This window comes from Falco naumanni, chromosome 1 (assembly GCF_017639655.2).
Source record: "Falco naumanni isolate bFalNau1 chromosome 1, bFalNau1.pat, whole genome shotgun sequence".
NCBI lineage: Eukaryota > Metazoa > Chordata > Aves > Falconiformes > Falconidae > Falco > Falco naumanni.
In genome coordinates, this window is record NC_054054.1 from 67786166 (window position 1) to 67813870 (window position 27705).

Sequence of the window (27705 nt, forward strand, 5' to 3'; positions counted from 1 at the left end):
TACAATTATTAAGCCATCTACAGATTGTTAACCTGACTTGAATTTTTTTTATATGTATGTATTGAAATTAAAGAAGCTATACCAGAAATTAACCTGGTTAATCCAATGACCGTAAGGACATCCACTGCTTTAATTTATTCTTTAAAATATATAAATATGCAACTAATTCCTACCAATACAACTAATAGTAACTGCATTTGCACTAGATTCAATGTTGATGACTTTTGCTGCTAAGGGGTATTAGATAACAGCACTATATCAACTGGAAAGAGGACGTTACTCAGTTTCTTCCAGGCCACATATTCCCACTTTTCATCATCATCAATTAGAAATTATAAATACAAGTTGCCAGTAATTACTCGGTATCTAACAGAAATACTTACTTTATTACTTGAAGAACTGGACTTAAAGTTCTACTGTCTCTAAGCCAAGATACAAAAGATCGCGTCCTTTCTGAAGAAAGAGCATCTACCTCAGGAAGCTGCGTCTGGTTGAAGGTAATGGAAAGAAGTAATTGTCTTTTATTATCAAAACTATTAAAAAATATATCCTGATTTGATAGTCATAATGTGACCCAAGCCACAATTTCTTAATAGAAATTACCAACCATGGATTACACATACACATTTTTTTCTTCAGCTTAAAGTACAAAAATTCAGTAATATCTGTTCTGTAGGAAGCAGTACATCTTTAACTTAAACTGCCTTAAGTGCAGAAGACATTAGAAAGCAACCCCATTGAAAGTCATCTTTTCAAAATGCTGCTTTCAGTTTTCTTGGGTGTATCTTCCCCTGTCAATCAAGTTACCACATGTTGCATTTTGCATCACTGAAAATATGACCAAACATGAAGATGTGAAATTTTAATTGTAAGCAAATTCCAATGCAAAGATTATACTGGACTATTTGGTGGGGGAATGAGCTGAAAAAAACAGAATTAAAAAACTTAAGCCATTCACTAAGCTAAATGTACTTACTCTTAAGCCAATATAAACTTTTAAGACAATTAATATGACATAAAAGAATTTATTACAGATTTAAGAGTAGTTTCATTGCTAACTTTGTAGTAAATGAATGGAGGACATAATTTAACAGCAAAGGTAACTTTTTTCTCTTATTTTTATTATAATAGCTGCTATATAACCACTGAAAAAAGTTACCATCCTTCCTTTATCCAACTTCTTCCTGAAAACTGTCAACTAATACTTAGCACCAGCTGATCAGAGGGGACAGTTTTAAATAGCTAAATAAAAAAGCAAAATACAAAACTCTGAACAGAAAGTCCAATTTTATAGTAGTCTTAAATGTCACCACTCTTAAGTTGTTCTTGTAATTACAACTTGTCACTTACTTTCCCCCTTCATACTATGCAAGCTTTCTAAACAGAAAATATCTTCCTATGTGTTTCTGCAATGACTGATATGTTATTGGTACTATCTGAATATCTAACACAGGCTTCTGAAAACCATGGTATCAATATAATAACACTAGTCTTAATTAACACATCTGAATATGTGTTCTTTCTATGAAATCCCATCCTGTTCTTATGAGTCCACAAGTATTTCCATAAAAATAAGAAAAGCAGAAATGTCATAGAACAGTATTTTGATGTTATGGAATGCCAAAATTTACATGTTTACATTCTTTCCTTGAAAGCCCTTGACAACTTCTGTCTCCTACAAAGGTAGCAAGAGCGAAGGTACCAAATAAAACCCCCTAATTCATAGTTACATAATAAAAACTTGAATATGCAGAAAACCAGATTAAATACAGATTCCAAATGTAAGCACTACAGAGCACAGCTCATTAAAACGCCTACCATTGTCTGTGGTACTGATGCATAGTTTGGGTATCCAAGGACATCTTTTATGAAGTTGTTATCACAGTTTTTCCCAATCCAAATGTAAAAAATCTGTAAGACATCAGAATCAGTTTTACTAAAGGCCTTGCATAAATTTCAGAGAGAGACAAGTGGCGATGCAATTAGAGGAATACCAGAATAAGAACTTTCATGCAAATGAGTCACTTGACAGCTCCAGCTGCAACTCATATATACATCTCTATATTAATTATTTGTACATTTACTTATTAATACATCAGTAGCATTTGGAATAAGATCATTAAATGTAAAAAAACCAAACCAGGCAGAATGCAAACACTGAAAGAATGGGGATGAGGATGCAGGACACATCTATATTGGAACAGTTAATGCAGTAATGTCCCATGTTACCTCCTAAAATGAAAAACTAAAATTTTATAAAGTCACACTGCTGTGTCAGTTACTGCATATTGACTTCTCAATCTAAACAAGTCTTAGTAAAGCATCAATTATCAAAACATATAATGTTAATTATTTCAGACATCTGGAGACAGAAGCTAGTTTTGACATTCACACTCAGCCCCTGAACTCACACAAGTTTTAAAGCACTTTCCAGACTGCCATTAGAGTAGCATAATGCTTTATTCAATAAGTGTGTTCTAGTGACATTTCTATGAAAACCTTAAACTGTATTTATAGATTGCATTCACTCCCCACAATTCCACCACTCTTGCAATTCTTACACAAGCCGCAAATCATAAGACCACTTATATCTGTGTGTAACTGGGAAGGTTCCTGCAACAATGAGAAATGCTTTATCAGAGAGACTGTAGTAGTACACGTAATTTAATAACCATGAAGAGAAATTCTGGAAAATAGAAATCCATTATTTCCAGAAAAAACACACCACCTTGATGTGAACTCTTGGTATATTCTGATCAGTCCAGCATGAAAAAAATTAACCTCTGAAACCTTAATATGCAACCTCAAAGATCCTTCTCTGATCAAAATATGAAAGCCTTTCTGTCTGATCAAAATATGAAAGCCTTTCACTGGAACACAGATTACTGCCAGGTTACCTGGAATGCTGATTCACTACACTGTTATTGTTGAGACTGACTGCTTTAAATAATACAGCATGCACTGCAGCAGTTTTTTGTTTGTTTTTAAAAAGGGAATGTGTGAAACCAGTAACTTACTGAACCACAATCCATAAGAAAAGCTCCTTCTCTTGTCAACTTCTCTGCAGACAGCTTCTGAAGAGGTGGCTGAGGAACAACTCTGTCATTTACATGTATTGTACTCTGTAACAAAAACCAATACTCAACCAGAATATAAATAAACCCTATTTTTTATCTTAACCTGGTAAAATAATACAGGAAAAAATATTGTTAATCTCCAGCAAAATGCTGAGGATTCTCATTTAACAAAATACCATGCTAAGCCTAAAAAGATCACATACATCAAACAATTCTAGAATGTTACTTAACCTAAAGGCTACTTTATTACCTAAAAAAAAATAATGCAAGTTCATTTAAGTTGTGTACGTAACACTTCTCATGCTATATACGCCAAACTTCTAAAAGAATTCTAGTGTTTAAATTTTCTACAAACAACCTCCCATAGTGTTTTTTTTTTTCGTTGCATTGAACTTCACTAGAAACGTTGCAAGGGCAGAAACCCATCAAATTCTACTCCCTGTAAGGATTCACTGTTTTACTGCATTCAAGTAACAAAGTTCCTTGATGTAACATCCTGCCTGAAGCAATACATGGGTTTATCCACAGAGCCCTATGACTGATCTTATTAAAACAATCTGGCTCTTAGCAATGACATTATTAAAAATACCGCCTTCCTCCTCCTCAGCAATAAAAACAAAGCCAATAATAAACCCCAACCCCCCAGTATTTTCAGATTAAAGCTCCAGTACAATAATAGGTTTAATATCTATTAAGAATCTGTGAAGCATTCTGCAAATAATGTATGTAAAACATAGTTTTGAAACTAAGAACATTTCTACATGACAAAAAATTATTAAGTTATTTCAAAAATCTCATACTATAATGCAATAGATCAGAAGTTTTTGGGGATTTATACACAGTGATGAAAAGCAAGCTACTGAATTCCACTTGGGAAAGTTCCAGGCTTTACTCAGTGCTTTCAAGAATCAAATGTTCAAAGAAAACCAACAAAAACATTAAAAAAAATCTGTAATGTGTATCACAGAATTTTCTAAACAAGAAATTTAAGAACAGCCTCTGTCACAAATAGTTTAAACCAAAGTAGTACTAAATAGCAGATTTGAAAAGTCTTGAAAGGACAACTTCAATCTGGTGAATCAGCAAATGGTTACAGGACTGGTGCCACAGCCAGGGCTTTGGCTACTTAGACCATGGCACTTGCTTTGAGAAACCTGGTCTGCTGGGGGCTGATGGTGTCCATCTGTCAGAGAAGGGGAAGAGCATCTTGGGTCATATGCTTGCCAGCCTGGAGAAGAGGGCTTTAAACTAATGTGGCAGGGGAGGGGAACCTCAATCCATCCCACTCCTTCCAGTTTGAAGCCAGTGTTGGCCATAGATGCCCAGAGCCTGGACAGGGATCGCAGGACACCTGAAGAGCAGCACAAAGGAATTCCAGCCACTCCGGCCAGTAAGTCACCTCCACTGGGGGCCCAACTTCAATGCCTATGCAAATGCACATAGCATGGGGAATAAACAAGAGGAGTTAGATGTGCACATGCCTTCAGGGCTATGATCTTACTGGCATCATGGAGATGTGCAGAGATTGCTCCTACAACTGGAGTGTTGGAATGGAAGGATGCAGGCTCTTGGGGAAGGACAGGCAGGGGAGACAAGGAGGGGGTGTCACCCTCTATGTCAATGACCAGCTGGAGTGCACGGAGCTCTACCTGGGGATGGACAAGCAACTGACCAGACAGAGTTTATGGGTCCAGATTAAAGGCAGGGCAGGGACAGGTGACATTATAGTGGGGGTCTGCTACAGGCTGCCTGACCAGAAAGACCAAGCAGATGTGGCCCTCTATAGACAGATAGGAGCCACCTCACATTCATAAGCCCTGGTCCTCATGAAGGACTTCAACCACTCCAATACCTGTTGGAGGGACCACACAGCAGGGTATAAGCAATACAAGAGGTTCCAGGAATGTGTTGGTGATAATGTCCTTTTCCAATGACAGAGGAGCCAAGGAGGAGAGGCGCTGTGCTGGACCTTGTTCTCACCAACAAGGAAGGGCTGGTGTGGAATGTGAAGCTCAAGGGCTGCAGTGACCTGGTGGGGTTCAAGATCCTTAGGGCAACGAGAAGGGTGCATAAGTAAGCTTGCTACCCTGGGTTTTGGGAGAGCAGAATCTGGCCTCTTCAGGGATCTGCTTGGTAGAGTACCATGGGATAAAGCCCTGTAAAGAAGAAGGATCCAAGAAAGCTGGTTAATATTCGAGGGCCATCTCCTCCAAGCTCAGGAGCGATGCGTCCCAACACAGAGGAAGTCAGGCAAAAATGCCAGGAGGCCTGCATGGATGAACAAGGAGCTCCTGGACAAACTCAGACACAAAAAGGAAGCCTACAGAGGGTGGAAGTAAGGACAGGTAGCACAGGAGGAACACACAGAAGCTGTCCAAGCAGCCAGGGATCAGGTTAGGAAAGCTAAAGGCCAGATAGAATTAAAACTGGCCAGGGACATCAAGGGCAGCAAGAAAAGCTTCTATACATATGTTGGTGACAAAAGGAAGACTTAGGAAAACATGTGCCCTCTCCAGAAGGAAACAGAAGACCTGATTACCCAGGATATGGAGAAGGCTGAGGTAACTTGATGACTTTTTTGCCTCAGCCTTCACCAGCAAGTGCTCCAGCCACACCACCCAAATCGCAAAAGACAAAGGCAGGGACTGGGAGAATGAAGAACGGCCCAGTGCAAGAGAAGACCAGATCTGAGACCATCTAAGGAACCTAAAGGTGCACAAATCCCTGTGACCTGATAGGATGCATCTGCAGGTCCTGAGGGAACTGGTGGATGAAATGACTAAGCAATTATCCATTGTATTCAAGAAGTAATGGCAGCCTGGTGAAGTTCCAACTGACTGGAAGAGGGGAAACTTACCCTTTTTAAAAATGGAGTTTACAAAGCACACCCAGGAGAATTACAGGAGAGTCACTCCCACCTCTGTGCTCGGCAAGATAATGGAGCAGGTCCTCCTGGAAACTACACTAAGGTGCATGGAAAATAAAGAGGTGATTGCTGACAGCCAACATGACTTCACTAATTTCTTATCCCTTCTCATGGGGTTACAGCATTGATGAATAAGGTAAAAGCAACTGACATAATCTACCTGGACTTGTGCAAAGCATTTCACGCTGTCCTGCACAACATCTGTCTTTAAACTGCAGAGATGTGGATTTAGGCTACTTGGTGGATAAGGAACTGTCTGGATGGTTGCACTCAAAAGAGCTGTGGTCAATGACTCAACGTCTTAAGTGCCGACTGGTGACAAGTGGTGTTCCTCAGGGGTCAGTACTGCATCCCGTGCTGTTCAGTGTCTTTGCTGGCAACACAGACAGTGGGACTGAGCACACCCTCAGCAAGTTTGCTGATGACACCAAGATGCGTGGTATGGACAACACACTGGAGGGAACGAATGCCATCTGGAGGGACCTGACAGGCTCAAGAGGCACACCTATATAAACCTCAGGAAGTTCAGCAAGGCCAAGTGCAACGTCCTGTAGTGGGTTGGGGCAATCTAAAGCACAAATACAGGCTGGGCAGAGCGTGGATTGAAAGCAACCCTGTGGAGGAAGACTTGGGGGTGTTAGTTGACAAGAAGCTCAACATGACCTGGCAATGTGTGTTTGCAGCCCAGAAAGCCAACCATATCCTGGGCTACATGAAAAGAAGTGTGGCCAGCAGGTAGAGAGGTGATTCTCCCACTCTACTTGGCTCTGGGGTCCCCAGCATCAGAAGGACATGGACATATTGGAGTGAGTCCAGTGGAGGGCCACAGAGGTGAGCAAAGGGCTGCAGCACCTCTCCTATGACCACAGGCTGAGAGAGTTGGGGCTGTTCAGCCTGGAGAAGAGAAGGCTCCGGGAGACCTTACAGCAGCCTCCCAGTACTTAAAGGGGGATTTGTAAGAAAGCTGTAGAGGGACTTTCTACAAGGGCACGTAGTGATAGGACAAGGGGAAACCGAAAGAGGGTAAATTTAAATTAGATATAAGGAAAAAATTCTTCACTATGACAATGGTGAGGCACTGGAACAGGCTGCCCAGAGCAGCTGTGGATGCCCCTTCCCTGGCAGTGTTCAGGGCCAGGCTGGATGGGGCTCTGAGCAACGTGCTCTAGTGGATGGTGTCCCTGCCCATGGCAGGGGGTTGGAACCAGGTGATCTTTAAAGTCCCCATTCTCTGATTCTACGATTAGCGCTCTGGTATATGATTTAAAAAGTGGTTTGTCAATTAACTTGAGTAGGTCAAATATGCCCTATTTTCTCTATTATTCTACTAGAAATAACTGATCTGAAATCCTTTTCTGTGCTAATGAAACTGGATGTCCCGAAGGCACTGCTGGTTCTTTACAGCACTCGCACACTGAATATAGCATTTCAGCATAAGTTCCACAAAAAACTCAACAAGGTTAGTTGAAGAAGTTGGCTTCCCAAATTCTGGGGGTCGGGGAAGAGTATAAAAAGACTAACTAATCAATTCCACTGAAGAACACTGAGTTTAGACTTGCATATGTGAGTTTATGAAATACCTTAAAAAAACGTTTGAGACTAACTACTCGCATTATCATATGAATTTGTATGACACTTAAAAAAAACTCCTACATACACTTTTCTGAAGCTAGTGACTAAAACTCATAAAAACTTACTTAAAAAAAACCAACGTATTTTTGCCATTATAGCTAACTGACCTTAAATAAAAGCCTAACTTACTACTACTAGTTAAAAAAATGCATCTATTTCCTAGGCTACCTCTGTAAAAGGCAAACTAATAAAACCTGGTTTTGTACATGAAGTACTTCCTCAGTCTGATAATGTCCATCTAGAAGTAGAATTCTGTTTCATCCACATCAGTCTGATAAACAACTGGAAGCTTACTATTGCAGACAACTACATCTTGTTTCAGTACACAAAACCTAGAATCCTCCGGCACATCTACTTCACCCATTTCTCCCTGACAGTTCTAAAACACAAAACCATAAAACTAGAGATGTTTCCAATGCATACTATCTTCTCTGTTTTCTTTGCACAGTAGAAAAACATGTAATTACCGTCACCACTGAAACAAGGTGAAATAAAACCACAGTTCGGCTCATAACACGTTACTGTATTTTCAAATTTTGAGTTGAAAATACAGTAATGTTTTTCTTGAGTTTTCCTAATTTACAAAAAAAGTTCAGTTTACATTACAGTAACAACTTTAATTATTGCAGCACAACATCAGGTTTAACAGAGCATTAAAACTAGAAGATGTTATAAAACAGGCTTCATACATTACCTCATCAATCAACTTGTCTATTCTGTACAAGTTGGGATGTATCATTTTCATCAAATGAACAAGAGGCTGGCTCTTCATCTGGCACATTGCATAGACGCGATCATCCAAGCGTGTACTTGTGCCTGTTCTAAATGCTTTCTGTAAGAGAGCAGTGGTGTTACAGAAATAAATCCTCTGGTTTATGTTCACGTCTAAACAGTGTATTTCCAGTTTTTGAAAGTGTCAAGCAAAGAAGGCAAAGCTTTTGTAAAAAAATATGTATCTTATTGAGATACATTAGAATCTTAATCAAACACAACCTGAATACAATACCTTTTAAAACTTTCTAAAAATGTATTATTATAATAATACAGTAGCACTGTTAGAAAGCCACAAACCTATAATCCATTCTCCCTTCTTATTGATGAAGGAAAATAAATTTTCCCTCCACTTTGTATAAAATTTTATGTGATTGGGCCAGCATTTCTCATTTTTATTCTTGACAAATGTTACTGGCCTGTGAAACTCACTAATGCAAGATGTCATGGGAAGATATGAGCCTAACAAAATTGAAAAAAGATAATTCTGTGGATAAGATTAACTGATCTACTATTAGTAAGAATTAAATGTTAAGAAAAAGCTTTGGAAGGGAAATATACTTTCATGTTTTATAGCAGGAACTAGGCGCTCTCAGGATAAAATTTCCTTTTAACTCTCTCTCCTACTGGACTTCTCAGATCTCCTTTAGAAGCAATCTGTAAACAACCACTGTGAAAAGCAACACGATGGAATAAGCACCATATTCTGATTCAGTGAGAATATTACTATAATCAAAGTTTATATACACTTTTACAACAAAGCTATGTACATCAGTGCTCTTCTCCTCAGCTGCCACAGCATTTTGGGTTTGGTTTCTCTATATCCCAGGGTTTTTTGTTATTACTAACAAAGATAATTAAAAAAACTACCTCAGCAACTTATTTTCTCGGCCACTGTTCCTTATTTTTTACACAGATCCTCTTGAAAATAAATGGTCTGGTCTTTTCTCCACCATTAACTGCATTACTTATGCAAGTACCAAAGAAGTTCTAATCAGTATATTAGAGACTGAAATTAATCACTAAGCCAAAGAAAATGAGTTAATATAACTGGATTTCTTACCAAACTTATATAAAGGTTTATAACAAAGAACATCAGACATGAAAATCTTTAAACTATGCGATTTACTAATAACAAAAGCCTGCAGGAAGTTCTCTTTTTAAATATGACGTTTGGTAACACAAAGTTATTGAAAAATTAAAGGGTAAAAGTAGTAACCAATTCTATATGAACTTTTAAACTACATCACTTTAGTTTCTGTAATAGGTTTCATTGTATCTCCATGGAAACCCACTGTCCTTCTTGGTACTTTAAAATACAAAGTGTATGTACCGAAAAATATTTGACTTGTTTTTTTCTTCATAAAATAAAACTGAAGAAGTACTAATAAACAGCTTCCAACAATCTTTGGGGGCAACACCAATTAGCTGCCAAAATCTAAGAAATGCTAATTGTTACCATATGTAATTTTTTAAAAAATATATATTTATTTATTTTCATCGTAAAACCAAGCAAGACAAAATACAAAAAAATTGAAATCAAGTAAACCAATAAACCATTCAGGTACTAATCACTTAAAATAAGCTAACATAGTGATCTTCTACGTGAAAGTCCTGTAAGCTCAAAGAGGATAACTCAATTTTCATATTTTTAGAGAAGTGCAGACACTGCTTGACCTAGAGCTGAAGAATTCCTTATATGGACCAACGAATTAAACATTAATTCACTAGATTATACATACCTGTTTGAGAAGGGCCAAAATATACAGTGGGAACAGCTTGAGGGAATTTGGTGCTATCAGCATGGACTGCTGTAGATTTGAGGCAGTTGACATGTATGCTGCCAAGGAGTCTACCACAGCATTAACTAAGGCATCTCTTGCATCCGCAAGACTAGATGAAACTGAGCGATCCACAGCTGTTGGGTTAGAAGGACACAAGAAGTTACTAGAGTTAGCCTCACTCATTTCCTTAAGCTGAACATATCAGTCATGCTTTTGGGTGATTACTTTAAGATTAAAAAAAAAACCCCAAACCACCAAAAATCCAATCCAAACCAAAACAAAAACCCCACCAAAACACCACCTGTGGTCCCAGCTTTTTTTAGAAGTAAATAAAATGACTGTCCACACAGAAACTTAACTTTTCCAATGCTTAAGAAATACACAGTGGCTGATCTCTGTTCCCTAGTTCCTACTGCTGAAGTATTAAAAAATTTGTTTAAAGCCGTGGTATGTACTTGAGACTAAATATAAATCTTTTTAACCTTATGCAAATAGCTTAGCTGATGAAACTCTGCTGTCCTATCTCCAAGATAAGATTTGCAGCAATTATTTTATTCTTCTGAGAAAGGGCTGCAAATCCTTTGGTTGGAGGAAGCCACCTGCTGGACTGAATGCACATACAGGATGAGATACAGACATACTATTTATTTCTAATTTTTTCAACTATTAATATACAATGCAGCACATGCTAAAATGCTGCATAGAGCCATACACATTCAATAGCAGAGATCAGTCTATGAAACAGCTACATACAATCCACAAGAAGGGGATAAGCAAGAATTTTCAACCTAGTAATAGCAGGATAAAAGCATAGATAACTAATGCATATCTTGGATACACTGTTGTCAGAAATTGCCTTTTAGTCTCCAGCAATGGACTAAACCGAATCACTCTGCTGCTTAAGTAATCCTAGAATGCTAAACTTTCAAGATAACAACATGATGATACAAAAAAAATGAGTGTTTTGATCAAAGTCCATTATGGTTCTTTGCCCTTTAATAAACACTAGAGAACAGTATAAGCAGTTCCCTTTAAAAGATTAAAGACAACTAAATATTCAGACTAGGAATATTTCTGTTAATGGTTTAGGTGTAACTGATTTTGTCGTCTTTTGTATTCTCAGGCTTCAGTGTGCTCCACTCCAACCTTTTACTACAACACCCAGGCTCCATTCACTGCTTCATTTAAACAGCTAGCAAAATTAAGAACATACAAAAGGATATTTCAATCTTCCTGGTCTGTACTCACCCATGTTTGCTAAGAGGCATACAACTGCTTGTACATCTGCTCCTGCATATACATCAGCCAGTGAACTTACTACAGGCAAGCAAAGTGTGTGCACTCGAATTCGACGTTCACCTAATAAAAAATAAGTAGAAATTACTATGCAATATCTCCTGGTAGAGGTATACAAGTTCAGTCATTACAGCGTATCTCCTCTCATCCACAATGCACTTGTTCTGTAAAAATATGCTAGTCAGGAAATTGCTGTAACACTCTCCCACTCCTGTCTCTTGACCTGTTCAAATTCTGCAGTGCTCTAAACCATTCAACTTAAAAATCAGCACAGGTTCATAACACAAACCAGCTTGTAACACCCACAATAAATGTCTTGATGCTACAAATGAAGTACATTGATTTCCATCCCAAAATTCTGTGGCATTATCCACAACAGAAAGTGGCTGCTATTCTTTATGCCCACCCAACGTACTAGCAACTTACTCCAATCCATCACAGGTCTGGGATTTTGGACAAAGCGTGTGCCTAACAGGTTACTATTCATAACCACAACATGCCTTTTAAGTAAAGGAATCTTGCTGAATCCGCTTTATACAAGAGGGATATAAATTACATTTTCCCATCAAAACATCTTTATAAAGATTTACATTATGTGATCAACTGCCAAGTAGTCTCACTAGCTTTGACAAGATTCTCTTAGGGTACAGAGAACAACAAAAGGCTGTGAACTAACTATACAAACATCATGTTAGAAAAAACCAAAAAGCCCAGTGGTCAATCCATTTGAATTTACTTACCTTTGCTGGAAGTATACAAAAGAGCTGTTTGAAAACAAACTAAAGATGTGTCAGTCAGACTTTCCTCAATGGACATTTGTACTGCAAATCCAGCATCAGGATTGACATTGGCAAGGGACAATAAATCAGTAGATCGTACAAAAAAGTTACCATGGAAAGTGTGTATTGAAAGACCTAGAAGCAGATTAATCAGAGTGAGATTAAAACAGCATGAAAAACTATCAATAATTAAAACTCACAGCCATCAAGCTATGTTTAAGAAAACAGTAAAAATACTTATTCTATCACATAGAACCAATTACATGAATCATTAGACATTTCAGCATGATCCTGTACAGCTCATGTTCCAATTCTGAAGACTCCAAACTGAATGATGCCCTTACACTACATATCAACTCAGCTGAAATGAGATAGTGCCATCTTAAATTAAAAAAAAAAAAAAAAAAAAGAAACAAAAAAAAGGGAAAAGCTAATGTAACACATCAAGAAGGCAACTACCTTACTCTTCAGTGGAAAAGAAATAACCTGACTGCTACTAATTGTCTACTGTTGCTAAAGGCGAAGCACATCCAAAATAATAGTTAATAAGCTTACACCAACTTTTCCATATATATCTGTATTTAAAACTTACCTTTTGTACACCTTATGCGCATAACTGCTTCAAACCCAATCTTTCTTGTAAGGTATCTTTTAAGGTCTTTTTGCAACTTTTCAGCCTGAGCAGGATTATGGCTATGGTGGAAAGATGGATAGTAATAGATGCATCCAGCAGAATACTTGGACACGCAAGCTGTGAAGGGGGAAAAGACATGGTTAAGAGGTAAAACCGTAACATGATGTCAGGAACAAAAATCATGCCCAATCTTCTGCCAAGTCACATCTATGTTCATCTTTTTCTTGATATGACCTGCATCTCTAAGACAGCAACTGGTCCATACTCAGGCCACCCAAGACAGTGATGAGTCACCCCAATACACAATTATCTAATTACACACTTACTTCAATAAGCATGCTACCTTTGGCAGCTAAGACAGGAGTGCATGCAGAAATATTTAAAGGTGTAGAGGTAAAATCAAGTGTGCACAGAGACACAAATCTTTGTTCAATCCTGAAAGATGAGAACTCTGTTCTACTCTTAAGATTAAGCTTTATTAACTCCTTGCCATAAGCTGTTTCCTGTTCTTGAGCAGGAGAGCAGCACCTTGTTTAAAACTGAATTTCCAGAATAAATTGTCTGATACCATCAATCCAAACCTCCTGTTCTTTACTGCTATCAACTTCAAAGTTAATTCCTTACAGCATTAGCTGCATTTACAAAAGTACAAAAAGGTCTACGTGATTTAAAAATTCCTTAAGTAACCTGTGCTTCCAAAGACAGACAACAGTATGGAAAGAGCGAAAGCATACGTTAGGTACTCCTTACCAAGAGAAGCTAGATCAGAATATTGTGAACTTAAGAGAAATAAATCCACAGCAGTCTGCTGGCCTGAGCAGTCCAGTGCCAACTTCTTATAAAAATCTGTTGCTGGACCAAGATGCTGGACCACCTTTGGTGAATAAATTATACAGGAAACAGTTAAGACTAAATCATGCTCTCTTAAGACTTCATGAAACAAAAGAATATTATTCAGTAGAAAAGTGTAATAAGGAAGTTTCCTTTAAACAATAATTTATAGGCATTTCCACCTGGAGAAATTATTTTCCTTATGCTCCATGTTATTTTAGTTTGTATTTACAAACACTTATGTTCCTACTTTCAAGAAAGTTTATGTTCTCATACATAGTTACATGAATGTTTATTTGTAACACTGGATACAGGGCATACAAGGCCATAAAAATAAGAAATCATGTTTTAGGTCTACAATAACATAACCATGCTTTAGTTCAAAACCCAGGTTGCTATCAACTCGGTCAGAGATATTTGCAGCTTCTTTTGCTTGCCAAGAAAAGCTATGGACCAAAGGCCCAAAAAAGAGCTCGTGCACTTCAAAACAAGTAATTCCACACACACATACATGCATAAACCAGTGATCTTAAATGCACAAACACAGACTTTAAATCATTACAATTTAGTGAATTGTTATAAAAAACCCCCAGAGTTGATCTGCAGAACTATGCAAGTCAGAAAGACACAGCTGCTCCCTAGTCTCATGAGATGAATATTCAAGGAAGTTGTTGTACCTTCGTGCTTGACCTTTGATTGGGGTCTTCTCTGGAATGTAAAAGCCCTGCTCCCAGAGATGGTAACTGAGTTTGAAAGACAGATATCCGGCCACCCGTTGGAGACATCAGTTTAAACGCAGCCTGAAGAGCAGGGCCCAGTGCACTGTGTGTTTCTCTTGTATTGGTGAACATATTTGGTAACGCATTCAGTAGATCTTTTATCAGCTACAGAACAGATTGAAAGGTGTTTATGGAATTTTGCAAGCTTGAGATTTTCTGCTATTTCTAAAAAAGTAGGGGACTGCCATAACTGAAGTGGAAAAAATCAGTAATAAATATTTCAGCTTTGTTTCAACACACTAAAGAAAACAAAGTTGTAATTTTAAAAACTATGGTGCAAACAAACAAACAGCATGTAATACCTCCATAATTAAAAAGTAGTATTGGAATTATGTATTATGAAGATAGGCTGGAATTCAAAGTTTAGAAGGAATGTCTAATTTTGAGTATTTAACTCCTTAAATTTGATGTCATATTTTGAGCAATCATACCTCTTTGCTTTCATGGAGATTTACAAGTAAACTATCTGGCGTAGGCAGGAAAATATCTGTAGGGAGAATGGAAAAAGCATTTTATTAAAGAAAAAAATAACATTAAAATAGAATAAAACATTTCACTGACCGCTGCTATACATACAATGAAATAGTCTACTTTTCCAATACATACGTTAGAGAGAACAGCACAGTCTATGAATAAAACAAGTTTTGTAAAGCCAAATTAACATCTGAATTTCACTTTTTAAACACCACCTGCTCTGTAGTTAAGATTATTTTTCAAATATATATTCCTATACATTCAGTAAAATTGACCTAATATCACAGTATTTGAGAGATTCTGATCTTTCTTCTGGGAAAAAAGTAGCTTCTCAAAAATGTAGTTTTAATTTTCTTTTTACTTACCATCAATATCTGAGACAATTAGCATCTGAGGCTGAGATAAACCTTCTTGTAAGTTGTAAAACTGAACAGTGCTGTCAAACGTTATGAACCCTATTCTTGTTCTTGAGTCTCCAGGCAGCCTGAAGCATTAAAAAATAAACTATTAAGCCCTAAATTTCTCTCCCAAGACACATACATATGCACAGCTTCTGCTGATGTTAGCAGAAACTCAGCTCATTGTATACAGGGGTGAAGGGAGAACAAAAGAAAGGAGATCTGGAATATGAATACAAGCAGTATTTTTTCAGCATTTTCTGAAAAGCTGAGATAAAAATAGAATATGGATAAGCACTAATATAATGATGCTTTATTCCAAGACAGAACTTAGTAGGTTCATTTAAATGTTACACTGACACATGAAAGATGGTAGCCTTCTCAGTTCTCCAACAGAAAACAGTGCATTCTGCTCTTTCATAACTCAAAAAACCCAATTACTAGTTTAGTTACACAATACTTACAGCTCTAAAGCAAAATCTAATGTCTCTACAATGCAACATACTTGTTTCTCATGTGGACAATATTCTTATGTATGGTATTAAAATTACAAAAAGAAAACCTAAACAGGATTGCTCAAATAAAATACAAAACATCAGCAAGCTCTGAAAACCATGACTGAACAAAAGCAAGAGGCAAATACTGGGTTTACCATCTGGGTATATAAATTAACTGGATGTACTGATTTTCCTATAGACTTTGCATGGAATTTTATGAATCTTCCTATAGGAATTTAGCCTATTTCTGAGAATCTGACAAAATACCTGTAAAGATCTGAACAAAGCCAGACTAAACCAATACATTTAAATGAAGATTTTTGTTGTACATGTTGATGTCTTTGTCAGAAATTAAAATCAAGCTTCCTAGGAAAAACTTGTAGAAAACAAGTTTTCAGAGTGAGGCCTCCATAGGATGCAAATTAGTTTTCAGAAGACATGAACACAGTGAAGTTTATTAACCCTCCCTCAAAAAGCACGACCAACAATCCCATACATGCCGTTCCAGTACAAAAATGAGAACAGACAGAAAGTGGCACAGGTAGATCTAAGTAACTGTGATCTAAAAAAAAAAAATCCCAAACTGACAACGCAATTCACCTAGGCAGTCTCACACTAGTGGTTACAACATTCCAGTACGCAGCACCTCGGCCATTTTAGTGCAAGAACCAGCCAATTTAATCACTGTAATTTACTTAGTTTTGTTGGTCTAGGCAGCAGGGAAGACCACAGTTTACAGGTGTTTGCACAGTCAACACATTATTCCAAGTCACAGATAAATATTCTTTGCAGATAATTAAGTAAATTATTTGCAGATCCACTTTTGTAATCATATGCAGGGATAGCTCTCATCATCTAAATTGCTTCAGTATGGTTTTTTGTGGGGGGATTGTTTTTTTTTTGCTTGGTTGGTGGTTTGGTTTGGTTTTTAGACATGTGTCACATTTCAGAATCTCAGGCAACAGAACTTCTGTCCTTTCGGGACAGAACGTTTAAACACTATATGCAAGTTTTCTGCAAAACTGTAGGTTAGTATTGTTCATAATAACATGTTAGATAATTTGAAAAGGTTATTTATGTTCTTACTTGTCTAGGTTTTCCAGCAATGACTGGCAGACTATTGTCAAATATCCAGCCTCCACTGCATTATGAGACACATCTAAAACAAATAAATATACCGCAGGCTGAGGAGGACGAAGCTAAAAAGTAAAAAAAAAATAAAAATAAAAAAATGTTCAAAAATCATATTTAAAGAAATGTTAAAAATTATTAGTCATTAAAAAGGGAAGTCAAAAAAGGGAATACTTAGAAAAATGCAAGGTATACATTATGCAATAAAACTGATCTACTAAGAGTCACGCAGATAGATTTAACCACAGTCCCAGTGGTTATTAATTCCCATTTGTAGGAAGCATACGGTGTTATGCTTCAGAACAGAAATTGGGTATTTTATTCTCCCCTTCAGTCAACTCAAACGTGACACTGATGCCAGATATGGAAATCACTCTTCAAAACATTTTATTCAGTACGTGAACAATGTGATCTATTAAATGGGGTTAAATTTTCTACCTACATCCTCTTCCCAACCATATAACAAGCTGTATTTACTTATTGCCAAACGCCTTGGCCACGTTGTTTCAATTCAAAGACAAGAGAACAATTTATTTTTGCTGCTGTTAATAATGGAATTATGAACAGGGCCTTTTCCCAGGCCTTGTTTATCTTTCTTGGAGACAAGACTGCTACCACAGCAACTGTAGGTTCACTCCTAGTTAGCATTGTTTCTGTCACAATTACTAACTAAAAATTTGAACCCAATTTAATTCCCTTGTTATTCCATTACTGGTCTTTTAAAACCTCTTCAAAATGAAGGAGAAAACCAGAAACCACATTGCATCGGACTCAAATCAGACTATGTATGCCACATGAAACTGCACTGGACTACACATATTGCAATTGCCTTTAACTGAAAAGCCTCTGCCAACACTCAAAATGAATAGGAATTTTAACTGTTCTCTGGTGTTAAGAGGACCTTCACAGGAAAACTAAATCACACCACTGGAGTAATATGCAATGTTAATTTCAAACACATTTATATTAACATGCAATTGCTATTGAAGTTACCACAAAAACTTTTTTTACCATATAATCTGAGGAAGCAATTAATTCCACTGTAGAATTTTGGACCTCTGGCCGTTTGTGAGGCTCTCCATAAGATCGTGTCAGAGGATTATACATAAATTCTTCAGGAACTAGGAAAAAAAAAAGTTTCCCCCACAAAAAAAGTTTATATATTTGTCAACAAATAAAAACCATTATGGCAGCTACAAACAAACTAATGCAGACATATCTCAATTATCACTAACAACAGAAAAAAATTCAGAGTAAGGCTAAATAAAACAAACAAACATTTCAAGTATCCCAAGAAGCATCAAAGTTAAATAACTGGAAACGAGAGGTTTATTTAAAACAGCAATATATCCCCAATTTTAAAACACCAATGCAAATAGAGCATTTCACAACAAGCTTCAATCTGTATTGTTTCTCATAACCTCTGGCCTAGATTACAGACAATATTAGCTGTCATCATGTGTCCATTTGTATATTGCGACAGCAGTCAGTGGAGTTGAGTTGATTTTGTTACACAAGTAATCAGGATAATATGATCACATTTTCTTCATCTCCCAGAAAATCGCAAAACAACCTCTTGCTTCAGAAAATGCACAGCACATTTGACTTATGATCCACACATTTTAAAAAACGTCCTAAAACCACTGCCATTTTCACCTACATTTTAATCTAAAGTATCCCATACTCAAAATACTGCAAATACTCAAAAGAGATTCTATAAATGGAAGCATCTCCTGCTGCAGAAACTTACCATCATTCACTCTATAACACAGATTGCATTTCCACCTCCTTTGATCAATGAAAGAAACAAAAGGGTTGATATACGTCCTGCAGGATCTGCACCTCACTATTGTGCTTGTTGTTATTACTGGTAATTGCTAAAAAGAAAAAATGGTAAGCTGTAACAAAGGTACATAATACATTTAATGGAAAACATTACTGTGCAGTACAGTGCATAAAAGCTTCATAAAACTAGATACTCTTATCTTTCATCTTTTTAGCTTATTTTCACACAGAGTGATTACGATGCCTATTATAAACATCCTCCCATTGAAAATCAGAAGAAATAACATTTAATCATTGTCTCAATCCAATCTCACAAGTCAAAGATGTAGTAAGATTTTTCATGAAATTACTTTAAATTACACAGTTACAATAGCAGAACTACTATGGTAAAAGGAATTACAAAAGACAGGACAACTCTGGGTGACTAAATATGACAGACAGCAAACCTTACACAAAGAACACACACTATATGAAAATAAGTCATATCAGAGTTATTCACCTCTTCACATCAATACAAGTAAGTTAGGTGGAGAGGAGTTGCTTAACAGTTACGAACACAGCTTCAATCTTACATTGTGCTTATCTTCTACTTACAGAATTTATCATGCCAGTAAAACATCCAACAAAAGCACCTCAAGACAGGTAGCTGCCAGTTCTGAGCCAAACACACAGAGTAGTAATTCACAGCTTCAGAAAACCACAGACAAGCAAACATTCACACAGTATGGAAAAATTTTTGAAGGACATGTCCAAAACTATTTCCCTTACGAATTTCAAAGAGCAGCAGCTGCAAGGCTTTATCCCTTCTTCCTCTCTAAGACCCAAACAATTTTTTGCTACTTTTGTTAAATTCAGGACTTACAATTCATTGTATTTTATTGTTTGAACAAAAGTACAACAAATGCATATATTAAATATAGATACTAAAACCAAAAAAAGCTACTTTACCGTTAGGTCTCTGAAAGGATGTAGCAACAAACCCAAAGGAAGCTTAGCTTTGTTTAACAAAGCCTGTGTCTGTGGAATATTTGTCAATGTACATCGAAAGGAGCTGAAAAGAAATAAAAATATTATGTTGCAAATGAAAATTTGGAAGAAATTAAACCCACTGTGTTAACATCTGATTTTGAAGAATTTTGAAATTTAAGAAATCCTGTTTTACAAAGCTTATTTAATAAGCAAAATTAATGCACCACAGAGATTAAAAAAGCTTCCTAAAGAAACAAATACTTTCCTGCCTCCCAATTTAGTAGTTCAGCAACACAAGTATATCAAAACCACTTGCAATAAAGAGATAAAACTGCTTTTGGTACAGCACTCTATGTAAAGTGACATCTTTTTTTATTCATTATAAAGAATTTTAGGGTGAAGGAACTAAAGAAGGAATACAGTATTCACTAGTTCTCAGAAAGCAATTCTATAAGGGAATAGTAGAAAATACAAGAAAATAGTAGATCTCAAATACTGGGAGAGTAAAAAAAATATCTTTTCTTTTGTGTATGTAAAGTGGAGGGTGGACTTAACACTAAAGGGCACTAAAAAATCCCTATGTACGAATAGTGCTGTCCAAAGTGTTCCACACATACAAATGATTTTGAGATCCCCAGTTTTGTTATTCCTGTTTTCTGGTAGGATCATGCATTGCCACTAGGGCAGTAAGCTGAGTTAATTTGGGGCAATGTATAAATTTTATTCTGGAATTAGAATAAGATCTTTGGGGGAGAGCAGTTTCCATCGTACCTAGCTGCCCCTGATGTGGGATAGTAGATACTACTACTTAGCATTAGAGGTGAAAGGATACATCATAATTGCAGGATTACCACAGTAAAATATACTCACAGTTTATTCAGTGTATTTAAAAATTATCATTGTAATTTTCTGGGAAAAAAATATCTATGCAATATTACAAAAATATTCTACGTAATGTACTGCATAAAGTGAAGGTGTTTATTAATTATTTTTTTTAGATGCATAAATCAAGGCAAGGATTAAGCAGGTTTCTTCATGTTTTAATAAGCGAGCTACATTCACTGTATATAATGTATTTTGATGGCAGGACAATTTCAACGTTTGTATAAGGATGCAGAGGATAAACTTATTTTCAAGTGAAAGGGAGTATATTAGCTCATCACAAAGATTAAAAATCAGCAGTCAGTTTACATATTTTTTGATGCTTTAAATAATTGTTAGTCACTGAAAAAATGTAAGATGTTGTTCTAGACAGTACACTTACTCTGGACTGCAGTTTAGTTTCCTAAGATCAGAATTCAAGTTAGGCACAGGTGCTGGAACTGAAGATACAGGCAAAATATTTCTATCTTGTGTAAGGTTTACTGGTCTCAAACTTTCTGGCTGCTGAGAATGCTGTAGACTTAACCCCCCTATGGAAGAGGTTAGCTGGTTCACACCTGGATATTGCTGAAAAAAGGAAGAGCATTGCAAATGGGTAAACACACAATCATGTTTAAACCACCACCTTAATCTTGTGATTCCAATTCTTCCAGAGAGATATTTAAAAAAAAGATCCAGCGGTAGTCAGTTACAAACCCAAACAAACAAGAAAAGAGTTGTATGGTAGAAATCTAAAAATTCTAAGACAAATGTGACGCACCTTCCAAATATGTATCATTGGACAAAACTGAAATTCATATTAGAAATCAACATTTGAAGCCACACACAATCCTTCAAGATTTTCAAGCATAAGAAAACAAGTTACCAGCAAGGTGACAGTTCTTTTCCCCCTTTGAAGACATTACAATGTAACTTTTCCACGTTAAAGAAACTTTTCGTGTATTTATTTTAAAATCAAAATAAAATGCCATAGAAGAGGAGAAGTTGTTTGTCTGGAAGGCACCTTTGAGGTCTGGCAGTCCAACCCCCTGCTCAAGCAAGGCTAAATTCAAAATCAGGTTGCTCATAGCTTTGTCCAGCTGAGTCTTGAAAATAGCTAAGGATTGACGATCTCATAACATAGTCTGTTCTAGTGCTTCCCCATTCCCATTCTGAAGAATCTTCTCCTATGTTCAGCTGGAATTTCACTTGCTACTTCTAATTGTTGGGTTTTATTCTTTTACTGTACTCCTGAGAAAAGCCTAACTCCATCTCACACTATAGTGAAGATGAAGTCTTTCAAAAAAGATGCAATAAATGAATATATAATTAACATCTCCTCCAGGTAACATTTTACATTACCTCCGCGCCAGCAAAAGCATTCCTGGATATTATATGCCAACTTGTGGTACTACACTCAGTTCAGTAAGAAATTCTGATCAACTCCAACACCAGCTTCAACTCATTTGCCAGCTAGGCCTTATTTCAGAGAGCGGAATTTGTAAATCAGTATGTTTCATTTTCTATACCCCTTCTCACACACTTATCTGCACTGCTTCAGCATTTGTATTTTGCCTCAGTGTCTTGCCTCTTCTTCAATTTCACTGTTCTTGGGTGACTCCCATGCACACTGGGAGCCAGGTGAGCATATACAACTTCTTGGGTGTTTGGTGCTCTCTTTACCAGGAAGATAGAGCAGATGCAGGAGGCAGCCTGCTCCACTACACACCCAGCAGAGGCTTTAAGAGCTCTTTCATTTGGACCTTATGCCATACTTGGCCCATAACGCAACATAATGCTCGAGATCATAGCCCATAGCAGTGCTCTAATCAAACTTACGTTTGCTGATCAAGTACTTCATTATGCTTCTGCATGTTTTCCTATCAATAAAGTACAGCTCTTTGAAACATCAGACCTTGAAACTGTGAACGCTGCTAATAACTGATGAAGCAAAATTTTTAAGCTTATTTGGAGATACACTTAAAATTTTAATCCAAAATCTTTCTAGTAAGAAGTTAAGATCCAGAGATATGACATCAATATTATACTTAACATCTGTCTCAGAAATTATAAAAATAAAAGATGAAAATATGTAAAAAGCAATACATAATGCAGAAAAGACTGTTCCCATGATGTTACTTTTAAATTTAAAATACTAACCTGTGGATAGTGCTGAAGCCCAGGATGGTGTCCTGGATTACTGGGCTGCACAGGAGTAGGTGCTGCTGCATTTTGGTAGCCAGGCTGCAGTGTTGGATATCCATAACCAAAGGGCTTGGAAGCTTTTGATGTTTGGGGGACTGATGGAGCAGGAACTGGACTGCTGGTCACAGAGCGCGTCTCTGGAAGGACAAAAGAAATCCCACAGGTATTGAATACACTTACTATTTCTTCATTTTAGATGTAAACTCCTAAATACTTAAAACAACACTTCCATTTAAGTTTTTGCATTATCCACCAGGTTGTTTATCTGCACTGACCAAATAAATTAGCTGCGCAGATTACTGCAAAGGGGACATAGACATGGGAAGAAGACTACAGACTTATGTAACTACTAGCAAAATGCTATTTTACCCATGCAACTTAGGAAAAAAAGAAGCATTTCAACTGAATGAAAAAAACCCCCAACCTTAGAACAACATTTTATTCCAAGATTTTTACTTGACATAAACCACAGAAGAGACCATTCATGCCTAGTCTCTCCTCTATCACTTATGAATACTGTTAAAACATATGGCTAAGGTGACAGAACTATTTTCTAAACGTAGAGACAGAGCTTTTCTTGAAGTATTACTAGTCGTGCCTGTATATCCCTGCAGCACAGTTTAGTCCCACTATTTTTGAAGGCCAAACTGGAAGTAACATATAGACCTAAATTCATAGAAAACTTAACGGTTCTAAAGAGAAGAAACTACTCTTTAGAAATGTTTATAAACATGGGCTAGGTTTCAGGAGGAAAACAGAAGTAACAAGTTATTTTTGGAATATGCCTTCAGCAGAACCAAAATGGTTACTTATTAGCTGAGAAATCAGAATTCATAACCCTGCAGCCATACCTCAGCTACCCCTTGTTGCATGAGCTAGACCCTATGTGGACAGCAGTATCAGCTTTTTATTTAACGGAGATTGTACTTTACACAGGAATCCATTAAACTAAGCAAACTACTTTAAGTCTCAGAGGCCAGAGCAATGCAAAAAAGCTAGACAGGGAGGTCCCCCAAATTAATCCAATTATCATTTAAAGTATTGGTTAACATACCCACATTGAACAGCATCTTTTTCACCTGCTCTCAACATGACCGCTCTACCATTTCAAGACTGAGGTAGTTTGCTAATAGGCTCACTTAGAACAAACCTGACACTCCTGATATTTTTACAGATAAAAATAAGCAAAATAGCAGCCATTTTCTTTAAACAATGAAAAATAGAATAAAATAACCTGATCCAAGCGTCTCTGCAAACTGGTATCGCTTGTCTCAAAACTTCAGTGGCATATCAACTATTACGGGCTACTAACGTCAACACAATCAGGTATATAGTATAACCTAGAAAAAGATGCCTGCTTTCACAGACCATACTTCCAGCACTACCATCAATACTACAATGGGAAGTAAGACTTACGATACAGGGAAGCTTTATTAAATGGTTACTCCAACTTCACTGTTAAAACCATGAAAACTGATTAAAAAAAAGCAAGGTATGCTCTCTAATGATTGCACCCACTCCTTTCATAGACATTTCATTTCGCCTACTTGCTAATTAAAAACAGACACCACCAGAAATAAGTTAAAAAACAATCATAAACAGTAGGAATTTAAGTCTTTAAACAAACAATTCATAATTACCATGTGATAAACTGCTTACCTGGATAGCCACCTCCTTCCAGGGCATCATAATTGTTCAGAACAGGAGAGGCACTGCTCGTAGTAGAGGAACTATCAATTGCTGGGGAAGGAAAATTATTTAAGTTAGGTGCTTTAGGAATGGCAAATTTTTGAGAAATAGAGAGACTAAGATTTTTTTCTAAAAGCTTTCTTAAGAAACTGTCAAGAAAGATCCTGTGAAAAAACACCAGTTCAGCCCTACAGCTTCAAAGCTATTACCACTACAGAGGAGAGGAAGGAAAAGATAAACAATCAACATGGTATTAAAAAACAAATAAAGCAACACATGCCCAACAAACAGCAAGAGATATCAATGGGAAAAGGACAAAAACAATGAAAAAAGTTGCTTCTTGAAACAGAAAAAGTATTTTTCTATTAAACTAAAAATTCTTTCTAGACTACGTCAACTGAAGCTACGTACAATTTTAAAATAGTCTCTATTGTGACTTTCTTCATAACTGTAAACAAGTGTTCTTCATAGTGATTGTGCACCATCCCCACCTTCAAGCAAAACTGACAAGTATTTAATTCTTTCCTCCTTTCTGTGCAGCTGTAATTCAGAAGGTTTTTTTGTTTTCAATGTAAAGCTTCTATTTTCCATTGAACATTGACAAGTGGTCTCGGCTTCAGTCATATTGTTTTGGCTGCACCAAAAGTACAAAAATTGTAAAAAGTAACTATGCAAAAGTAAGTAACAGAAGTTAACTAGCCAGAAGTAGAAAAGCACATGGACACACACATAATTAGTTGTTAGTACTGAAGGGACTCCTAATGCTTCATTTTTAGTTCACCCTATGTGTATATCTTGAATATCTTGCTGTAAAATACTGGAAACAAAAATATATTTTAAAAAATTTCTTCCAGTGCCATTTCACACACATTTACAAAGAAAAAGGGCCAAGGGGATTAAATGTATCAGCTGCTCCTTAAAACACCCCAAGCCATGAAGTGAGAGGAAAGAGTACCTTTAAGAATTCAATAAAGTCAATTGTATATGTGTATCTACATATCTATCTATCTATCTAACTTTTGTGGCAGAATAAACTCAAAAGAGATTCACTGATACTGTTCTACTCAGAAGGGTCAACCATGACCACACATCCCACTGTGAGGCTGAAAGAATTTCTAGGAAGAACTTAAATAGTCACACATTCAGATTTGATCCCCCTTCAATTGAGATTTCCAAGTAAAGAGACTCCTGCATATGGAAACATAACACCACTGACATTTGGAACACATTAATACCATGGCAACATCATGACTGTATAGATTATTTTTGATCATTTTGCCTTTAAAGTGTTCAGCTAAGAAATAGAAAAACTATTCCAAAAAAACACAACACTAAGAATAATTTTATTTTTAGAAGTATATAAACACTGTGAAACTCATACAATGTTAGTTTTCAGATTGTTGTAAATTTCCCCTATTTTTTCTTCCTGAAGTTTATAACAGAACATAACTACATGATTTCTTTTCCTACCAAATTTTACCTTTCTTCCTGTTCTAGAAACTGAAGGAAACAGGATTCATTATTTTGTTCCCCAAGGAGGAGCACAGCTTTTAAAAGTTTGGTAAGTCCTACTACAGGAAAGCAAAAATATACTTTTATTACGTCAACAAGATCAAGATTCAGAATTTTCAAGAAGTATTTTTTGTCTGACCAGAAGTTAATTCTGCATTTCAAAGAAATACCAAGAGGATATAAGCAATTGCGAATGTGCAAGACAAGGTTCAAGATTTCTGATTTAACCACTATGTCACTCTTTGCAGAGCTTCCCCCCCCCCAGTAAATTGTATTCGTAAATTTATATCCATCTGTAATAAAATTCCATATAAAATGTGTTTGCTATTTTCACCAGGAAGATATTAATGATACAGCGAGTTGCAAAGAAATATGTACTTCCCAAGCTCTGCTGGAAAAGTTAAGAGCAACTAATTTGACAAATATATGAAAGAAAGTGTTTTAAAATCATGCTGTAAGTAAAAATAATGCAATTTAGTCATACTTGTACTAGAAAAAAATATTTATGCATCATTTCTGACATACAGAAGAGTTCTAGTCAGAAAGCATAATCTCAGATATTTTGAAACACAAACAAGGTGTTTAACTTAAATAACAACGTGAATCCCATTACTGAGTATCCCATATACTTACTGAATACCTTCAACTTAAGGTCTTTACTTCTAAAGAACTTTCAAAATTTTGTAACATATTCTTGAGAAATGTCAGAGTCCCAGTGCCTACAAGAACTATGATGTGTCCTGTTTACTCTCCACTGGAAAACAAACAGTTGACTCAAAAGCAATGAGTTGTACAGCTTCCTGCAGACCAAAAGTAGCTTCAAACTCTACGCTGGTCACCGGTGTCAGGGAAATCTTACAGGTTCTCCATCAATAAAACACACGAGAACTTCCACAAAATTAAACAAGAGTTCTTCTATGTTTAAATTAAGCTACAACAGCTGTCAAAGTTTATAAGCAACAGATGAAAGAACATATTAGGAAGAAAGAAAAAAAGTCTAAAGAATATTAGAAAACACTGCTTAGACAAAAGCAATGCTTAGCTATAAAAGCATGTTACAAGTAATTATTTTATCAACGTAACTTTTGCTTTCAGAGTTTTCAAGAACTCTTTGGCAACAGTTAAAGATCTAACTGGTAAGAGTGACAAAAAATTGGTAAGCTATGTTAACACAAGCAACCAGATGTCCAACACCTATTTTTCATAAAACCACCGGCACCACCTGAGCTAGAAACCTGTCTACAGAATTTGTTTAGGATTTACATTAACTCCTCATGACAGGGTATAAAACGGGATGCTTATTAATCAGGTATCCTACACATTGAACATGGGTGCCCTTTCACTCTTTTGCATAAGATAAATTCAATGATAGCTCAAATGCTACAGGCTTTTGCAAAGTAGAAAACTTTAGAAATATGGTAGGTAGTATGAAAACTTTGTTTCTGGTAGGTTTAGGGAACAAAGCAAGGAGACAAAGGTTGCAACTGATAAAAAAAAAGTGACACATCATTTGACAGAAAACTTGGCATTGGATTAGGCAATGATAATTATCTGCAGAAAATTCATTAGGTAGCCCTGCAACAAAACCAAAATGCTCCTCTGGCGCTTTTAGCCACTCTTTAGAAAGTGGAGTTCAAACAGCAGCTGCATCACAATAGCCAAAGCAAACTTTATA

General features: G+C 36.5%; 1 protein-coding gene across 4 annotated transcripts in view; it reads right to left on the minus strand.

Moving 5' to 3' along the window:
* SEC24B (SEC24 homolog B, COPII coat complex component) overlaps window positions 1-27705 on the minus strand; it is a 49808-nt gene that overhangs the window by 1728 nt on the left and 20375 nt on the right. For all 4 annotated transcript variants that reach the window (XM_040597804.1, XM_040597794.1, XM_040597813.1 and 1 more), the window contains 19 exons: window positions 24489-24569; window positions 22785-22966; window positions 21028-21212; window positions 19743-19845; window positions 18760-18886; window positions 18021-18130; window positions 16965-17077; window positions 15349-15467; window positions 14941-14996; window positions 14408-14614; window positions 13650-13773; window positions 12858-13016; window positions 12227-12400; window positions 11439-11549; window positions 10149-10324; window positions 8330-8467; window positions 3018-3122; window positions 1819-1911; window positions 384-487 (listed from right to left, as the gene is read on the minus strand). In XM_040597804.1, the coding sequence (XP_040453738.1) occupies window positions 384-487; window positions 1819-1911; window positions 3018-3122; window positions 8330-8467; window positions 10149-10324; window positions 11439-11549; window positions 12227-12400; window positions 12858-13016; window positions 13650-13773; window positions 14408-14614; window positions 14941-14996; window positions 15349-15467; window positions 16965-17077; window positions 18021-18130; window positions 18760-18886; window positions 19743-19845; window positions 21028-21212; window positions 22785-22966; window positions 24489-24569 (2467 nt within the window). The remainder of the gene's footprint in view (window positions 1-383; window positions 488-1818; window positions 1912-3017; window positions 3123-8329; window positions 8468-10148; window positions 10325-11438; window positions 11550-12226; window positions 12401-12857; window positions 13017-13649; window positions 13774-14407; window positions 14615-14940; window positions 14997-15348; window positions 15468-16964; window positions 17078-18020; window positions 18131-18759; window positions 18887-19742; window positions 19846-21027; window positions 21213-22784; window positions 22967-24488; window positions 24570-27705) is intronic.